This window comes from Cydia splendana, chromosome 13 (assembly GCF_910591565.1).
Source record: "Cydia splendana chromosome 13, ilCydSple1.2, whole genome shotgun sequence".
Lineage (NCBI taxonomy): Eukaryota > Metazoa > Arthropoda > Insecta > Lepidoptera > Tortricidae > Cydia > Cydia splendana.
Window position 1 is genome coordinate 526,285 of NC_085972.1, and position 20,343 is coordinate 546,627.

The 20,343-nt window shown below is 38.5% G+C and overlaps 2 protein-coding genes across 3 annotated transcripts in view; one reads left to right on the forward strand and one right to left on the reverse strand.

Moving 5' to 3' along the window:
• Window positions 1–20,343, forward strand: part of LOC134796353 (cationic amino acid transporter 2-like) — a 92,942-nt gene that overhangs the window by 42,217 nt on the left and 30,382 nt on the right. The window lies entirely within an intron of this gene.
• LOC134796356 (cationic amino acid transporter 3-like) overlaps window positions 1–20,343 on the reverse strand; it is a 49,464-nt gene that overhangs the window by 12,314 nt on the left and 16,807 nt on the right. The window contains exon 1 of one of the 2 annotated variants that reach the window (XM_063768516.1): window positions 3,894–4,107. The exons of the other annotated variant lie outside the window; for it this stretch is intronic. Coding sequence (XP_063624586.1) covers window positions 3,894–3,935 — 42 coding nt within the window. The 5' untranslated portion in view covers window positions 3,936–4,107. Of the gene's footprint in view, window positions 1–3,893; window positions 4,108–20,343 lie in introns of those variants that run through there. 2 annotated transcript variants of the gene reach the window in all.

Genomic DNA, 20,343 nt, shown 5'->3' on the forward strand with positions numbered 1-20,343 from the left:
AGTTAAATATCATTAGGTATTGCAAATAATTTTTGCACAAAGTAATTTGCATGTAATTTGCAAGTAATGCGCATTTTCAAGACCTATAAAATCAGTTAGCTACACACTTTTTTATTGTCTAACGTAAAACTGTCCTACTTTCATATTTGAAAACAAGGACGATATTGAAAATAATTGTTTCACCATTAGGGGACAATTTGTGTTACATGGTATCACTCGTCTACACGCACACTTTCAAACCGTCCGCCATTGCAGTGTCACAATTTGTCTTAAGTGACATTCCCTCTGTCAAATATATAACTCTATGCACATCATATGACTTTTTTTGCTCAGCACGTCCATTGTGATCAAACGCATCAGTTCATTTGAAAAAAAGAAACATATTTTTTATCGTGTTTTTACTCATTTTTTTGCGTTTTAGAGGGCGGGCAAAGATATCCGGGGTTTTCGCCAACATTGCCCACGTCAAGTTGGTATTCAAATACACCTCGTATGATGATGATGTCTAAGGATCACTTAAAGGTTTTGGGCAATCCTACCATTCCCTGTTAATAACTTAGCGATAAGTGTAAAAACTTTAAAATAAATTTGCTGGGCAATGTTGCCTACCCGTTTTTGCCCATTTCCAAATAAGGCTCGCCTAAGCATTTTACAAAGGCTAGGGTTGTCACTTTTGAGAAAATCTGTTACAATAGTTTAATGGCCAAAAATTAGATTTTTGTTGTGTTTTTCATTCGTTAACGGAATAAAACATCTAAATAAAGGATAATAAGACAAATTAAATACAGTATATATTTATAAACTTATTTTAGTGTACAAACATAACCTTCTTTTACTTGCGAAGTTGGGTAAATTAGATGAAAGTGACAACCCTAATCCGTTTTTGGTGGTGGGCAATGTTGGTATGGATGCCAAATTAACGGATTACTTTGCCCACCGCTGAAACTTTTGTGTATTTAGGCCTTTTTAGTTTAAATCTCAATAGACATAATCTATGCTTCATGTGTTATAACTCAAACCCGGAAATATTTGTCAAAGGGTTCTCAATTTTTTCTACTTGCATTCATTATTTATCAATTTTTTGCCCGCCGAAATATTATATTAGACAACTCGCTCAAACTCTAAATTCCCAAGTCAAGTTATGCACAAGTTTGGTATATAGTTTTGTCAGAAATATAACCTATTTTCTACTAAAAATAGCAGGGTGGCCATAACTATTATAATTTTTTCTACATTAACGAATTTGTTTAAAATTGTCGTTTTGGGCAAAGTTTCCCTGGAGGCAAAGTTGGCGCTAATGACGTAACATATTATTGCAGGTGACTGTACATAAATGTTTCGGTGATTTAGAGATTATTTTTCAGGTTAGTTTACTAACAATCAAGTTATGCAGATACCGATTTCGTGAACGTATAAGTAGTAAGGTACCGCTATTGTTTAGCGATACCGATTATTTTTGAAGGTAAAACTATACCGGTTGAAATATAAAGATATTAAAATTACAGCAGGGACAACCATTTTTTATAGGTGTACCTAAACCATCATTGGCCGAGCGTTAGCAAAGGTCTCCGTTTCAGCTTGGGCAAAAATGCTTTTGTATGTTCTCCTTTGCAGATCACATTTCTCAACTGATTCTCGTGAAGATTTGTAAGCAGGTTCGATAGAACTATTCTGTTTCGCTTTATCCGCCAAAATGGAATTGCCACCCTGCTGAAACTTTATTTATTTAAATTCCTATTGAATGGATTTTGCACCTTATGAAAAACCGTATAGAGTAGTAAATAACATTTTACATCTGACTTAATGACATCTTGTTTTATTCGCTTTAATTGTACAAAACGCGTATCTCGACAAAGCAATATTAGGTAGTAAAACAGTCAACAATCAAATTAATTAAATAGGTACGTCACGTGTGACATGAACAGACAAGGAAAGCAAGATTAAATGCATTGTTTCTCTTTCATCTTTCAATGGAACGCTTTTACCCTCAAAGGAGGCTAGTGGTCAATACTAAACTAAAAGTCCAATCTTAAAAAAACATGATGGGTCACTGACCTGTCCCAGTAAAGTGAGGTAGTGGGCGTGAAGTGCGCTTGTGTGTGAAATGGGGTAAATTGACAGAATCTGAAATTTTACCCACCGCTACCGTCGCCTTAAGTGGAAAGATAGAGTTCCCTTCATACAATTATTTCGAGACAAGATTGATTTTGTATAGCTTATTTCCGCTGAGCGCCTACCGCGAACACCAAAGTTCTTAAATTGCGGGCATCTTTCGCTCTCACTCTAATTACTCTTCAATTGCTTTTTTTATATTCACTGAATAGGTATATTTCTCTCTCTGCACCAATTGTAGATGTCTGTTTGGCCCTATGGTTGACTGGTAGAGAATGCCATTTGGCATTAAGTCCGCCATTTGTACATTTTTGTATATACTTTGTGCAATAAAGTTTAAATAAATAAATAAATAAAAGAGAAAGATGCCCGCAATTTGCGAACTTCGATTTTCGCGGTTAGCCCAGATTTAGGAGCTCTTCAAACCAGCCAGATTGTATACAAATGAAACTAAAAATTCAAGAACAACATAAAAAGCGGCCCAAATATTTACATGATTTATTTTGTCCAGTCGTTTTGGATCTTCCCACCGAAAGTTAACAAGAGTCTGCCCACGCCAATATAAGGCTTATTAAAAATAGGTAAGTAGTCGTCGAAAGTTATGGCCGATGAAATTATATCATTTGTCAATGAAGCAATCAATTTAATTCTTAAACATTATGGCAGTAATGACGTCGGTACTTAAAGTAACTAGTCAATAGCCAGATAACTAAAGTACCTATTGATAATAATAGTTATTGCAATTGAATAGTTGCGTCGACGCTGAACATAAATTCGATGACCTATACAATATCTTTCAATGATTGACTTTTTATATCTATTTGATAAAAATAAACAATTTGAATTAAATGTTTCTTTTTAAGTTTTATTGAGACATCATCAAAGAAAAAAGGAAATAATATTTCAACAGGTTTACCTTCGTATTTAGCGCATTGGCTCGGGGACTTACCTAACTGATATGGATAGGCATTTTACAAACCTGCCCTTTCTTCTATAAATACGTGTTTGCAATGGGATTTACCTAACCGCAAAATCAACTATCATACTTTTTATCAATACTACTCGAGGTAGGTAGATATTGAAGTTACATTCAAAGAATATAGGAGACTTGCCCAGATAGGAGACTTGATTTTTTTTTATAAAAAAGTAAAATATTTTTTTCCGTTTTTGGCATGCATGTGTTATCCCTGAAATTAATATTATGATTATTGCACTTTGTAAAAAAAAAAACTCGCACTACGCCTACGGCAAGTCTCCTAGGCTCACATTTCCTTCTTATTTTTATCACAAACGATACAGGTACCTACAAGAAGGTTTTAGGCTATAAAATAGTCCTCAACCTAGCCCAACCCCAATGGACTTCACTCACAACTTAGAATTTCGTTGCAGCGATTGTACAATATTTTCCTACACCAAATAGCCACTAGTACTATCAAATAATAATTTTTATAGGTACCTACTTATAAACATACATTTCAAGAAGCCGAAGGTCGAACCCACGGACTCAGGTATAATCTTAAAATGGAAGACGCATTTAGGAAGCCTCACACTTTAGGCTACAACAGTGCTATGTAATATATTGATTATTACATAACAGGCAGTACCATTTACAGGATTTTCTGTAATTTTTAGTTTTATACGTGTTTTTATTCCAAAAAATAGTTGCTATTTAGTTAAGTAGTAGTTTATACGCGATTTTCAAAAGATAAAAAAAAAACTGTCTCAAAATTTTATTCCTATTTTGCGTTTGCCATAAATAATAAATGCAATAAAATACTTACACTTAAATACGATTTTTCACTAAAACAATCGTCAGAAGACATTAATGCCCAATTTAACTAACAGATATTAAAATAAATAAATACGGAATGTACAAATCACAGTGACAATTCACCAAACAGTGACAAGAACAAATGAAATGTGTCTCGTCATGAGCTGTTTGTTTCTACAATCTCATCGCCTGATCCTATAGCAAATACTATTATTCTTAGCAAATTTTATAATTATTTGATTGTCTGCTTTGTGTTATGTCTGTTAAAACGTCTTTCGGAACTGTATTTCCTCTCTAACCTAAACTTTCCCCTGATAGCGAATCAGAAAACCAGTACAAGAGTGGCACAAAACCAAGTTATGGCGTCAGTCAAAAAACCCGAAAACTCTGGTGCTGGTTCGATTTTAATGACATATCAGCCGGCCTAGCCAAGGTGATAATCGCTATCGCTTCGACAACGAAACGGTTTGTGTCTCTCTAAGTTCTTCTAAAAAAGTTCTTTGTCAAAGTTTTGTTTTGTATGATTCGCGCAGTAATTGAACAGCACAGCGATTACGATGATTCATAACAACACTGCGTGCTGCGTACTGCTCCTGCGTTTAAAAAACTCACGTTCTTTTATACCGTATTTTCACACAATAAAGTCCAAATTCAAACTAATTTTACAACGGCCGGTAGGTACGGCTGTTTTGCTTGGTGTAGAAAATGCCGGCATCATTACTTCGATTGCATGCTATCGTATTTACCCTATTATTACATTATTTCTGTAATAGAGACCCATTATCACAACCAAGGTTGTCCATACATATTCGCATCATACGCACATTACGTGTATGAAAAACTATACCATTGACACAATAGAAGCACCCTAAAACTTTAAAAAATAGGAACTTGATTTGATATTGCAACCAAACCAACCAAAATGTTCGCACTCGCGCACTGTGCGGTTTCAGAAGAATTTCCTACCGCTAACAAACGCTCGGGCTGTAAATTGAACTCTTAAAAAACCTACATAAAAAAGGGAGTGTGCAGATTCTGAGACTGTTTACGATATTGCACAGAGCTGTTTGCCACTGACGTGGTGTAAAAACACAATATAAAATACCTATTAGGTATGTGGAATAATGTCAAATTAAGTTAATATTTACAATGTTAGAATGCTACATGGACTACCGAAGCAGGCGAAGCATGACACTGACAAATCAAATTAGCTTCAGCCAAATCGAAATTGGATATGTGTGGCAAATTGCTACAAATTAACAATGAGCCTTTTCGACTCGAGTCAAGGTATATTTAGGATGTCCATTATGTAAATTGAGTTAGGTAACGTATTTTTCAATAACTGCTGGCAGGCTAAAGCCTGCTGTTGTATGTGTCCATAGACTTAAGAATCTGGTAAAAGGGGTCACATAAAGATAAAAAAATCAGAAAGTATGAACCCCCAAAAATGTATCCAATCTGAAATTTGATTTAGGTATATTAATTTGTTTTAATATAGGTAGGTACCATGACCAAAACCACAGCATTCCCTAGTCTTACATATCAGCAGTATCATTATACAAACTAACCAAGCCAATAAAACAATATAGAAAGCATAAAGAAAGTCTTGTTTCATTGTTTGATCGTCTGTTCACAGGATTTTGTTTAGCAAACATCGTTTACCAACTTATCAATGCCGTCATCGCAACCTTGTTGCTACGAATAGAGGTAAACTTCAACTCGATTCTTTGACTAATTGTGAATTTTATCTCTTTGTAATAGGGTCTATGGATGTTCAATTGACTTTGCTATAGTTAGTTCGATTTGTAGTTTTGCGGTATGCATCAAAATCGTCGAAGACAGGAACATCGACCTATGAATGAACGTCACCTAGAGGGTGGCTTGGAGACAGTGTCTGTTCTACATTACATGTGATGACTTGTGTGACAACTTTGTAAGGTTGTAGCAGATGTTCATTCTAGAATTGTGCAATTGTGATATGAAAACACATGAAAATTTATAGTAACAATCAAGAGCAAATGATTAAAGTGCATTTCTGTATACGATCTTAGAGCGATGTTTAACACGGTAGTTACAAAGTTAGGGCTAGGATAGGGTTTTGTAAATTTTAGGAAAAATTGTGAAATTCATAATATTAATACTAGAAATAAACATAAGCTCGCAGTGCCCTTCACTCGGCTCCATAAAATTAAAAAATCATTCATGGGTAATTGTGTAAGATTTTATAATAAACTTCCAAACCATATTTCTGAATTATCTATTAATAAATTTTAGAATTATGTAAAGCGTAAACTTATTTCTAAAGCTTATTATACCACACAAGACTACATGAATGATATTACAACGTGGGATTAATTGTTATTCGAAATGATTATTTATTTATTAGGTATATTTGATTATTGATGAGGAAATGGATATTCCGATGTAATACTATCTACTTCTTTTGTCACTTATGCTTTTTTTTTGACATTTAGATTTTATTCTAGAAATTCTAGACTAGTATTTTTTTATACAATCTTTTTAATGTTTGACGATCCTTTTGTGAAATTTTTAGTGTTAAATTTGATATGTATAATAATCCAATTTTATTATGGAATAATATTAACATCAATAAATTGCTCTGATAATTAGATTAAGATTAATTACGATTCATAAGAGCTTGTTGCTAGGCCTACATGAATAAAGTAAATTTTGTTTGTTTGTTTGTTTGTTTGTTTGGTTGCCATAAGTGTGGGGACTCAGACCGGGACATTTAAAGAAAACCGGCCAAGTGCGAGTCGGACTCGCGTCGCGTTTAAAGGGTTACACAATTTGTAACAATGTATTTTTTCATGCGAAACTTGAGTGAAATGTCTATAATTAAGTCCGACTCACGCTTGACTGCACATTTCTAATAGGTTTTCCTATAGATAGGTAAAGAACTGTTTTGTTTTTGTTTTTTTTCAAAATTTTAGCACAGTAGTTTCGGAGATAAATTTTCCATGTGTTTAAATGATTATTCATTGACCAGTCAAGCTACCATGTAGATTCAGGGGATTCAGGGTCAACCAGCAAAAAACGCGAGCGAAGCGAGCGCGAAATTTTTTTGACAAAATTGTGAAAGCGTGTTAAAAAGGCCGGGCCGGGCCTAAAAATCCGAAGTTCCCCAGTGAGGCTAGCTTTCATGCGAGGTCGAAGCCGTGCTTCAGGATAAGCTCAGCTAGAGCATAGACGCCAACCAATGTCCATTGTATTAAAAAGCGAAACCGTAGGCCGAGCTTGGCGCAGCGAGGTCAAAGGCTAAGCTGAAGAAGACGAGATTTGGAAGACAAACCAAAAATTTAGGTAAAATGTGAGGCTGAAGGTCGAGCTCAGAAATCTCCACATTACTTAATAAGCCCGAAGCGTACTTATAACCAGCGTGGTGAGCTTTCATGCGAGGCAAAAGGCCAAGCTTCTCAAATCAAATTTTTATATTTGTTAAAAATTAAGCGACGCTGAAGGTCGAGCTGTAAGAAAGCAGCGCTAGTGTTACTCAACAATAATATGTGTCATATGTACAAGAGTTACTCGGAGGGCCGAAGTTCCATTGATGAGGTTTTAGGCCCTTGGGAGCCTGAAATTCGAGCTCTACATTACAGACTTTAAAAGCTATAAAATAACATAATTTACTTAATCATCTAATTATTGTGTGTCTGAGAAACTGATATTGGACATTAGGTAAAAGTAGGTACCATAAAACATTTTTTTGAAATTTTAGCCATATGAAACGTAGAAATGTAGGTTATTATTATTTACCAAGTCCAGCCCCCTACTAAATAACTATGATTTTTAAACCGGGACAATTTTCTTATCGGCCGGGACGCCGGGACACCGTGCTTCAAACCGGGACATGTCCCGGCGTACCGGGACGTATGGCAACCCTATAGGATAATGATAACTATGATATACATGACAAAGTACAAATAATTATCGACGGAATTCAAAATGTTGGTTAGAATTAATTTATGTAGTACAAAACGTAGAATTAATTTATGTCTTCATAAACCACTACGACGCAAGTAGGTTCTGAGTGTTTAGACTAAGTTTTATGTGACATTATGGGAAAAAACTTTTGTTGAACTCCAAAGATAATAAAATTTAGTTACCTAAAGTAAACCTTTCTTTTCTGCTTTATTGACAGGCAAGTTATGATACCACCACCATTTTGCCACGGCTCATGGGAGCCTGGGGTCCGCTTGACAACTAATCCTAAGAATTGGCGTAGGCACTAGTTTGTAAAAGAAATGCATACCAAAATTGAAAGAATGAATTTAATGTATGTCGCGGAATGCGTGCCCTATCTAAACGAGGTAGGTAATAATATTTTACCTGAGGACCAAGGCAAACGACATGCCTGGTTAATTCAATTGACTTTAATCTCAAAATTATCCTGTTTGCGAGGCTTTGACCCCAATATTACTCCAATACTCGTACTAAGTTACCGTTATACCTTTATTTGGATATTATTATATCATTACAAAACGGAATATTTTGGTTAACAAGGTCTCTCTTCTCCAACTCCAACAAATCCCACAACCATAATTTGTAGCAAAAATATTAACTACATTTCTTTGTAGTTTTCTATCTGCCGATCAATTCTTAGAAATAAAACAAAAGTGGAAACTCACGACTCCGGAACACCATCCCGCCGCTCGCTCTACCAACTGAACTGCCGAGATTTACCAGTTTAATTAAATAACTATTAATTAAAACAGAATGGTCGGCCATTATTTAATAAACAGCTCTCACAACAGTGCGGTAAGATTGATAGATCACGTCACGTTAGATTGGTACGTAACACGCACTCAATGAATTAGATAACTATTAGGCAATCGTCTAGAAAAAATGCCGACTACATATTACAATGATAATTATTAGTTTTCAACGTTTAACAGAGTATGTATATAAAAAGCAGTATATCGTCAAATGAAGTTGCACGACACGATTAAACATGCACGAATTAAATATTATTAGGGGACATCTTACACAGATCAAACCTAGCCCCAAACTAAGCAAAGCTTGTACTATGGGTACTAGGCGACGATATACATACTTGTATAGATAAATGTGACGTCCCACGGTCAAAGGTACCTTATGGCGGGTATGGAGTTATGCATACCCCAGTAATCTACAATAAATAAGCTATCGATAACACAAAAGATCAACCTTCTAGGTTGCGTAGTTACAGAGATATGATTTTTTGAAAATAATGTTGTGAAATGAGCAACTTTACGATAGAGAAGTTTTAAGTTTAGCCGCCTAAAAAACTATGTTCCTGAAGTAAGTTACATAGTTGAGTACAAATAATAATACCTTATATATCTGAGATTAAAAAAATATTGCGACTTGTTCTGTAATGGAAATAGAAACTTTTGATATCGACTGATTTATGTGTATACTAACCAATCTCTTGAAAATAAAGTTTTATTTCATTTTCACGATTGATTGCAATGAGCTCTCAAGATTTAAATTTTATCTATTAGAAAACGACACTGACAGACAGTTTAAGCAAAAAACAATACCGATTTAGAGGTGAAAATATATTTTCTGACTTTTTCATATAAAATCACAAAATTGAATATTTTTACTTTTAATGTGACACACAATCAATTTTTCTGAGCACATATGGAAGAAATTCTGTCATTCAAATGAAATAAATCCTAAAACCCCAACTAAATACTATATTTAACCCCTTATGCCACTTTAAACTTACATAACAATAACAGTATTTGCTCCATACATTTACGAAAAGGTACCTTATGGAAATAAATCTAATAATACATCACTACAAAATATCAATCATATTACAGTTTATCTTTTATGAATAGAAAATATTAATTTACATTAAAATGCCCCAAATTTAATTAGTTCTTCGTCATAATAATCTTAAAAAGTCCAATAATTTGTATGTAATGAAAAGGTACCTTGTGATTAAGTTACATGATGAGGCATGATGATGATCGAACAGTTAGGATAAACTAATAATATTTTGGGGTTAAGATGGTATAAATCGTCTATTTCTTATCAATAATATATTTCGGTTGCTATTGAAGATAAGCGGCATTGAGGTTCAATGACCTCAGATATTCCATAAGGTAATGCGTCGGGTATTGGCATTTTTCAGCAAACCAATGGCTGATTTACTGCATGCGACCAAACCAAATGAAGATTATTCTAGTTAAGAAAGACTTGATGAGAGTAACTTTGGTATAATAGCAGGCTACTTGGATTTGTGATGTCGGTCTATGTACGGTTATAATATTTGCGAGGCGCCCCAACCAGAACTGAAATTATCAAATTAGTTTTGCAGAATGCTAATACAGTTCTCTACCAAACTTCTTTTCCCGTATTGACTAGTTTTTTTGGGAATTTTCAATCTTTTTTCCATAAGGTACCTTTTCTACTAAACTCTGAGACGACATTACTAGGCTTATAACTAACTTATAACAAAAATAAAAACAGGTAAACAAACGTTACGCATTAAGGTTTCAGATCACACAATAAAAAAAAATTGAGCATTTTTTCACCTCTTTACAAAACATTTCATATCTCCGAAACTAGAAACCCTCATAAGGTACCTTTTCCCGTGGAACGTCACAAATACATACTTATATACATATAAAACAACCATGACTCAGGAACAAATATTAGTGTTCATCACACAAATAAATGCCCTTACTGGGATTCGAACCCAGGACCATCGGCTTAGCAGACAGGGTCACTATCCACTAGACCAGACCGGTCGTCAATTGGACGTAAAAAGGCAAGTGATGAAGACTGTAAAAACACCAGGACAAGTGCGAGTCGGACTCGCCCACCGAGGGTTCCGTACTTTTTTGTATTTGTTGTTATAGCGGCAACAGAAATACATCATCTGTGAAAATTTCAACTGTCTAGCTATCACGGTTCGTGAGATACAGCCTGGTGACAGACGGACGGACGGACAGCGGAGTCTTAGTAATAGGGTCCCGTTTTACCCTTTGGGTACGGAACACTGAAAACAACTGCGGATTTTATCGCTGTAGTTTTTTGTGACGATGCCCGTAGCTGATAGTAAATTTGTGTTCACCTGAAAAAAAGTAGACACACAGAGTGTGTGTACATACACACAGAGTGTGTGTACATACACACAGAGTGTGTGTACATACACACAGAATTGTGGAACAGGGAATAGTCGTGACCTAGATTTGAATGTCGATACATAATTTCTAAAGGGTCGAAAATAGGGTATACCTATATTGTCTTTATTATCTTACGGTTTTAGGACTTTTATTTTAGGTAAGTACACTTACATGGTACAAACAACTTACAGTTTCATACAGTACAAGAAATTGATTTCTGTGAAACTTTGGATACATTCATACATTTATCTTTGTAGCCGAGATAAATTGAGAGCAACTTACATAAATCCAGCAGCACCTTGGCGTACCACGTGGGGGTCTATGTAGGATGATTGGGAAATCCTCTGCTTTATCGACAGCTGCATATATCCATAAGGGGCACTGGGTCACTAATTAGTCTCTGGTTGATTTTCACTTAAATCGCAGCGACGGGAACCGAAATATGAATTATTTTAATCGGAGCGCGGGTCGATCGCGGCCATTTTGTTTTAACGGCAGGTGAAGAGTTTTTATCCTCGCTAGGTGGCGCGGTTGTGTCGCGCCGGAAGGGCTTTTGAGATAAATGCAGTTGCCAGTTCAAATATCTAGCTACTACACGAAAATATATTCTTTCCTAATTGTGTTGCTTTGTATGTAAGAAAAATACCTATTTAAATATGCATAGAAAGTAATTAATACTAATCTGTTCCTCTACGGAACATGCCGCTCACCTTAAAAGCACGTAGTGTCTTTTAAAAGAACATGCGAAAGTTCAACAAGATAAAGAAACTTATACCTAACTTAAATGCTAACATTAAAAGTCGTAACGATTGTAGAAATTATTCTAAGGGTAAGGGACAGACCTTAACTACGGGTCGTTTGAACAATGTGTTCCCACTTTTTAAAGTTACGACGCGACTAACTTGATCAGTGCCCGGATGGACAGCATGAACGCGCGCGAGTTTCCACTGTAACGGCGGCAAGTGGTCATCGCATACCACAACAACAGTGCCTTCACGGATGGCGGGACCGCGATCTTGAAGCCACTTTGTACTCTGCTGCAGTTGATGGAGATATTCACGACTCCATCTACGCCAGAAATGCTGGACAGCTTGTTGTACCCAGCGCCAGCGCGTAAGACGACTAGGGTTTTCGTCGATCAAAGAAACGTCCGGTAGGGCCGTTAAGGGCTCGCCGATTAAGAAATGAGCCGGCGTAAGAGGTAACGGATCGGAAGAGTCTGAACTTAACACGCAGAGAGGACGACTGTTAAGTACCGCTTCGATTTGACAGGTTAGCGTGTGCATAGAATCATATGTTTGCGTCTGTGTACCTATTACGCGATATAAATGGGTTTTGAAACTCTTAACAGCCGCTTCGAATAGTCCACCGAAATGGCTAGCATACGGTGGCTGAAAATGCCAAGTTAATCCTTGTTTTAAAGTTTGTTGGTTGAGAGCGCTCATGACCGAATCGTTACGTAAGAACGCGTATAATTCTTTAAGGTAATTATTACAACCAACAAAGTTACGTCCGCAATCGGTATATATATCTGTACAATATCCTCGGCGGGACGTGAAACGTCGCAACGCAGCTAAAAAACCTTCTGTGGAAAGTTCGGAAACTAATTCAAGATGTACAGCCTTAACGCTCATACATACGAAAACCGCAACATAACATTTTATTATTTTTGCATTACGAACTTTATTAGCGCGAACGTAAAATGGCCCGCAAAAATCGCACGAAGTTTTACTAAATACGCGCGCGGGGCGCAAGCGGACCGAGGGAAGCATGCCCATGCGAGGTTGCACGCGGGTAGGGCGTGCGCGGAAACATGGAATACAACGATGCACGCGTAGACGCACAATATCGCGACCTGAAATAATCCAATATCGCTGTAAGAGCGAGTTTTGCACGCACTGCGGACCGGCATGCAATTCGTGTATATGAGTATCGTCAATAATAAGATTTGTAAGAGGATGTCTTTTAGGTAAAATTAATTGATGTTTTGATTCATAAGGTAAAAATGATTTATGAATACGTCCGCCGACGCGTAATAATCCCTCACTATCTAGAATAGGCGCGAGACGCCGCAAACGTAAGGAAGGGGATTTATTTGACGAGATATTTTTTATGTCGTCTTCGAACACTTGTTGTTGCGTAATCAATATAAGTCGCTTTAATGCAAAGTGGTACTCTGGTACGGTGATGTACTCAGGGAGCGTTTGTTTATGTTTTCTACATTTGTGGTAAAAACGAAATATTAATGCCGTGACGCGAACTAATTTACCTAGCGACGAAAATCGCGTAATAAGAGTATCATCGTCCGGGAAAGTAGGCAATGTGGAAACACATGCGCAATTAATATTTGTTGATTCAATTTTATTCCGTTTTTCTTCCGTTGTGTTTACTACCGGTTTTTGTATAGGCCAGGAGTCGTGACTTTGTTGGAGCCATGTAGGACCATGGAACCACAAGTCATTTTGTACGAGCGCGGCGGGCAGCAGACCGCGCGACGCCGGGTCAGCGCTGTTGTCAGCTGACGGGACGTGACGCCAGCAGCTCGCCGGGACACGGGACAAAATCTCACTGGTGCGGTTAGAGACAAACGTTTTCCATTCGTGCGGGGGTGACTTAAGCCACGCGAGCGCGACGGAACTATCTGACCACGCGTACACTTGATTGGGGCGAATGCGATCACCGTAAATGCGCATTACTCTTTCTATCAATTTTGACAGGATCACGCATCCCATTAATTCCATTTTCGGAATAGTAAGGCAAATCCGAAGTGGAGCTACGCGGGTTCGAGCTATGACTAAATAAGTTTGAACCTTACCGGTATTGTCCGTAAGACGTATATAAACACAGGCGGCATACGCAATTTGACTTGCGTCTGCAAATCCGTGAATTTCGATTGAATGGAAGTCGTCAGTATTAAGAGCGCTATTACATTTCGGCGTTGAGCGAGTTTAGGTATTTTACGCGCTGCGGCAGGCCGTGCGAGCTCAGTACGCCGATCCCTTCTACCACACTCGCACTACAATGATGGATTAAACATTCTTGATCCTTCGCGAAGCATATTGAAATCAACCATAACAACACTAACTGTACTTAACTTTTAAAGTTCTAAAACTGTTATTTGGTAAGTACGAAAATACTAAATGCAGTGCAAATGTACATAGGGGCTGTTCATAAATTACGTCATCTATTTTTGACGATTTTTGACCCCCCACACCCCTCAAATCATCCAAAAATCAAGCTTCGGATGAATCTGTTTCCTCCTACGTCATGTTACCATCATCCGATGTCCAGACCCCCCCCCCCCCCCCCACTCCTCCCATTTGAAACGACGTAATTTATGAATAGCCCCATACTCGTACTTATGAAGGTATATTATTACTCCTCTTATTCTCTCTCTCATATTGCTACTCTTTCGAATAGACTGAGCTCTGCAGCTTTTGCAGTGAGCAAAATCCGTCAGTTAACTGACGTGAAAACAGCTCGATTAGTATATTTTAGTTACTTCCATAGCATTATGGCATATGGTATTTTACTGTGGGGCGGTGCTTCAGAGATAAATACCATTTTTGTTCTGCAGAAGAGGGCTATTCGAGCAATATACAAAATGAACCATAGAGACTCACTTAGAGATAAATTTAAGGAAATTGACATAATGACAGTGCACTGTCAATACATTTATGAGAATATTCTGTATGTACATAAAAATATTGTAAATTTTAGGAAAAATTGTGAAATTCATAATATTAATACTAGAAATAAACATAAGCTCGCAGTGCCCTTCACTCGGCTCCATAAAATTAAAAAATCATTCATGGGTAATTGTGTAAGATTTTATAATAAACTTCCAAACCATATTACTGAATTATCTATTAATAAATTTAAGAATTATGTAAAGCGTAAACTTATTTCTAAAGCTTATTATACCACACAAGACTACATGAATGATATTACAACGTGGGATTAATTGTTATTCGAAATGATTATTTATTTATTAGGTACATTTGATTATTGATGAGGAAATGGATATTCCGATGTAATACTATCTACTTCTTTTGTTACTTATGCTTTTTTTTGACATTTAGATTTTATTCTAGAAATTCTAGACTAGTATTTTTTTATACAATCTTTTTAATGTTTGACGATCCTTTTGTGAAATTCTTAGTGTTAAATTTGATATGTATAATAATCCAATTTTATTATGGAATAATATTAACATCAATAAATTGCTCTGATAATTAGATTAAGATTAATTACGATTCATAAGAGCTTGTTGCTAGGCCTACATGAATAAAGTATATTTTTGATTGATTTGATTGATTGATTACTCGAAAGAAATTATAGGTACCTACTCGCTTATTTACATGTTTCGTCATTGCATTTGGTACCTATAGGTTGTAAAGTTTGTATCAACGAGGGTTTAAAAACGAACTGGTACTGAGGATCTGATGATGATTAAGGTGGTCACGGATACCAATCAACCATGTAGTAACATGATTAGGCTCGTTTGATTCGTCTCAACAAGATCTTTGACACTGAAGATACACAGGGTCTGATGATGGAGCTGGAAGGTGGCCACGGGTACCAGTCTATCATGTAACTAAACAACTTCGTGTTTGGGCTCGTTTGATTCGTCTCAACAAGATCTTTGACACAAGACAGTACTCAGGGTCTGATGATGGAGCTGGAAGGTACCATTACCAATCAACCATGCAACTAAACCACATCGTGTTTAGGATCGTTTGATTCGTCTCAACAAGATCTTTGACACTAGGTGATACTCAGAGTCTGATGATGGAGCTGGAAGGTGGTCACCGGTACCAATCAACCATGCAACTAAACCACTTCGTGTTTAGGCTCGTTTTATTCGTTTCAACAAGATCTTTGACACAAGATAGTACTCAGGGTCTGATGTTGGAGCCGGAAGGTGGTCACCGGTACCAATCAACCATGCAACTAAACCATTTCGTGTTTAGGCACGTTTTATTCATCTCAACAAGATCTTTGACACAAGGTAGTACTCAGGGTCTGATGATGGAGCGCGAAGGTGGCGACGGGTACCTGTCTATCATCATCAGCTCCATCATCAGACCCTGAGTAGTATCTTGTGTCAAACATTTTATTGCGACGAATCAAACGAGCCCAAACACGAAGTGGTTCAGTTACATGGTAGACTGGTACCCGTGGCCACAGTCCAGCTCCATGATCAGACCCTGAGTACTAACTTGTGTCAAAGATCTTGTTGCGACGAATCGAACGAAGCCAAACACGAAGTGGTTTAGTTGCATGGTTGATTGGTACCGGTGACCACCTTCCGGATCCATCATCAGACCCTCAGTACTACCTTGTGTCAAAGATCTTGTTGCGACAAATCAAACGAGCCCAAACACGAAGTGGTTCAGTTACATGGTAGACTGGTACCCGTGGCCACAGTCCAGCTCCATCATCAGACCCTGAGTACTAACTTGTGTCAAAGATCTTGTTGCGACGAATCGAACGAAGCCAAACACGAAGTGGTTTAGTTGCATGGTTGATTGGTACCGGTCACCACCTTCCGGATCCATCATCAGACCCTCAGTACTACCTTGTGTCAAAGACCTTGTTGCGACAAATCAAACGAGCCCAAACACGAAGTGGTTCAGTTACATGGTAGACTGGTACCCGTGGCCACCTTCCAGCTCCATCATCAGATCCTGAGTACTATCTTGTGTCCAAGGTCTTGTTGAGACGAATCAAACGAGCATAAACACGAAGTGGTTTAGTTGCATGGTTGATTGGTACCGGTGACCACCTTCCGGCTCCAACATCAGACCCTGAGTACTATCTTGTGTCAAAGATCTTATAGAAACGAATAAAACTAGCCTAAACACGAAGTGGTTTAGTGGCATGGTTGATTGGTACCTGTGACCACCTGCCGGCTCCATCATCAGACCCTGAGTACTATCTTGTGTCAAAGATCTTGTTGAGACGAATCAAACGAGCCCAAACACGAAGTGGTTCAGTTACATGGTAGACTGGTACCCGTGGCCACCTTCCAGCTCCATCATCAGATCCTGAGTACTATCTTGTGTCCAAGGTCTTGTTGAGACGAATCAAACGAGCCTAAACACGAAGTGGTTTAGTTGCATGGTTGATTGGTACCGGTGACCACCTTCCGGCTCCAACATCAGACCCTGAGTACTATCTTGTGTCAAAGATCTTATAGAAACGAATAAAACTAGCCTAAACACGAAGTGGTTTAGTGGCATGGTTGATTGGTACCGGTGACCACCTGCCGGCTCCATCATCAGACCCTGAGTACTATCTTGTGTCAAAGATCTTGTTGAGACGAATCAAACGAGCCTAAACACGAAGTGGTTTAGTTGCATGGTTGATTGGTACGGGTGACCACCTTCCGGCTTCATCATCAGACCCTGAGTATTATCTTGTGCCAAAGATCTTGTTGAGACGAATCAAACGAGCCCAAACACGAAGTGGTTTAGTTGCATGGTTGATTGGTACCGGTGACCACCTTCCGGCTCCATCATCAGACCCTGAGTACTATCTTAAGTCAAAGATCTTGTTGTGACGTATAAAACGAGCCTAAACACGAAGTGGTTTAGTTGCATTGTTGATTGGTACTGGTGACCACCTTCCGGCTCCATCATCAGACCCTGAGTACTATCTTAAGTCAAAGATCTTGTTGAGCCGAATCAAACGAGCCCAAACACGAAGTGGTTTAGTTGCATGGTTGATTGGTACCGGTGACCACCTTCCGGCTCCATCATCAGACCCTGAGTACCATCTTGAGTCAAATAAATACATATAGAATGTCAGGTCGTTTCAAATATTTTTAATCCTGTCCGGTAGTTTATTAAACTGTACCATTATAAATTATAATACTATAAAAACAGTGCTAGGATCAAAGTCTCTCGTTGCGGTTTACACGCACACAGTATAGCGTTTTACACGGCGCCCGCCGCACACAATGATAAAAAACCTCGTCGTCGCCGTTGAAAATGTGCGGAGCCGACCGACACACGTCCTGCCTCTACAAGCTCTGCCGCGGCACTGAGCTGGCGCAGCGCGCGTCATCGGTAATATAGAGTAGTTTTCAAAAAATTGCCAAAAAATTATAGTAGAATTTCATAAACACTAATGTATACCAACAGTATAAGCAAACGTTGCAGATTGCTTGAGTATGAAAATGACTTGGATATTAAGTAGATTTTCGTAGGAATTGACACTTGTTTCGGAGAGAAAATCGAGTTCGTTTTACTTTGATTTTCTCTTTCTCAAAGGTATGTAGGATAAATATAGTTTGATATGCCTAAAGTACAGGGTATTAGTAATACAAAATAGCCAGGTTTAGCAGAGTAAAATTCTCAACATTTCCAAATAAGAGCTCGCCATTCAGTGCTTCACGGGGTTTTTCGGAAACGACCATCAGAAAAAAAATCATTACTAATTTAATAAGTCCTTTTTCTAATATTTACAACGATATTTATAAAGATAAGAAGACGCTTTTACTGGAACAAGTACTCATTGTTTCTAATAATGAGCGCAAAGTCCTGAATTTTGTCGACTAGTATCATCAATTTTGCATTATTTCGACTTTTCTTGTAAGAGCGCTCTTAAAAATATGACGAGGAAATGAAATTTGAGATAAGAGCGGGAGCTCGCTAACAAAACTCGTCCATGAGTTAACTATATCGATAGGGGCTTCGGAGTCCCAAGGAACCTTTGCTAACCATAGCAATTGAATTAAATGTTTGGCAAACAATGTCACCGGAGATAATAACCCGAGTGGGTCGTAAATTTTTGCAATTTCCGAGAGAATAGCCCGCTTCGTACAGGCCCGAGAAGTACTTTGTACTTTGAAACTAAATGAATCTGATCCCGGATTCCATTGAAGTCCAAGGACTTTGACCCCTTTGTCATTTTCCATTTCGGCAAAATGAACATTTTCGCGCCGCTCACCATGAGAATCTGGGGATCGCGTAACAGCGAGAATAGCTGGCGAGTTACTTTGCCATTTACGTAATTCGAACCCGGCCGTGGCACAAATACCTATCAGCTCCTGCTGCAGAGCGAGAGCCTCGGCTGTGGTATCTGCACCGGTTACCACATCGTCAACAAAGACGTCATTGAGTAAGACTGGGGAGGCGCGCGGGAAACGCTCACCTTCGTCGTGAGCTAGCTGTTTAATTGTGCGCAAGGCGAGATAAGGGGAACTACTTATACCGAAGGTAACGGTACGAAGCCTATAATCGCGCAGAGGCTCCTCGGGCGATTGGCGCCAAAGGATGCGCTGAAAATCCCTATCACTTTCACGCACAAGAATATTGCGATACATCTGTTTGATGTCGGAACAAAATGCAATGTTATGCACTCTGAATTTTAGAAGAACGTCAACAATGTCTAAGTGTAACTTAGGACCTGTTAACAAAGTGTCATTTAACGCGTGTCCACTTGTCGTGCGACACCCAGCGTCGTAAACTACGCGTGTGCGTGTAGTTTCGGAAATTTTTGACACACAATGGTGGGGTATGTAATAACTCGCGCCAGCGGGGGGGTTATCGTCCGCGAGCTCCATGTGGTTGAGATCCACGTACTCCTGGAGGCAAGCGTGATAATCCGCCTCAACTGGGGGTTACGTTCTAGACGGTATTCCAATTTATGGAATCGTGCTAGGGCAATTTGCCGAGACTCGCCGAGCGGCGGTGCATCGGGCTTGAATGGCAGAGCGACCACGTATCGCCCTGTTTCATCACGCGTATGCGTCTTTTGAAAAAAGGATTCGCATAGCTTTTCTTCGGGAGTGTAACTCCGCAACTCTGGTACTGACTCCAGCTCCCAAAACTTCTGAAGATTGTCGTTGTCAAACGACGTAAAGCAAGTATGGCGTGGAGTCGAAACATTGGAAGTAAAGTTCACTTTACCTCCTAGCAAATAACCAAACACACTATTAATTGCGGTGGGCGTGCCAGGTTTACCTCTGACAATGCCATCGCGAACAATATCCATGAAAATGTCCTCGCCGAGTATCATGTCGACCGGCTGAGGTTTGTGAAATTCAGGGTCGGCTAAAGCGAGTCCCTGCAAATGAGGCCAATCAGCGAGAGGTGCTAGTGGTACACTAGGCATTTGACGGGTTAACTTCGCCAGAATAGACGCCTCTAACGGAATGATTGGATTTTGTTTGCCCTTAGGCGAAATTGAGCACACGAAGGTACCCCTAGGTTCCAGCGGCAAGTCGCCGACACCGACCAGCGGTTCGCTAACATGTTGTCGCGGTAAATTGAGTCGTTGCATACACGATTCTGTAATCAGAGCTGCTTG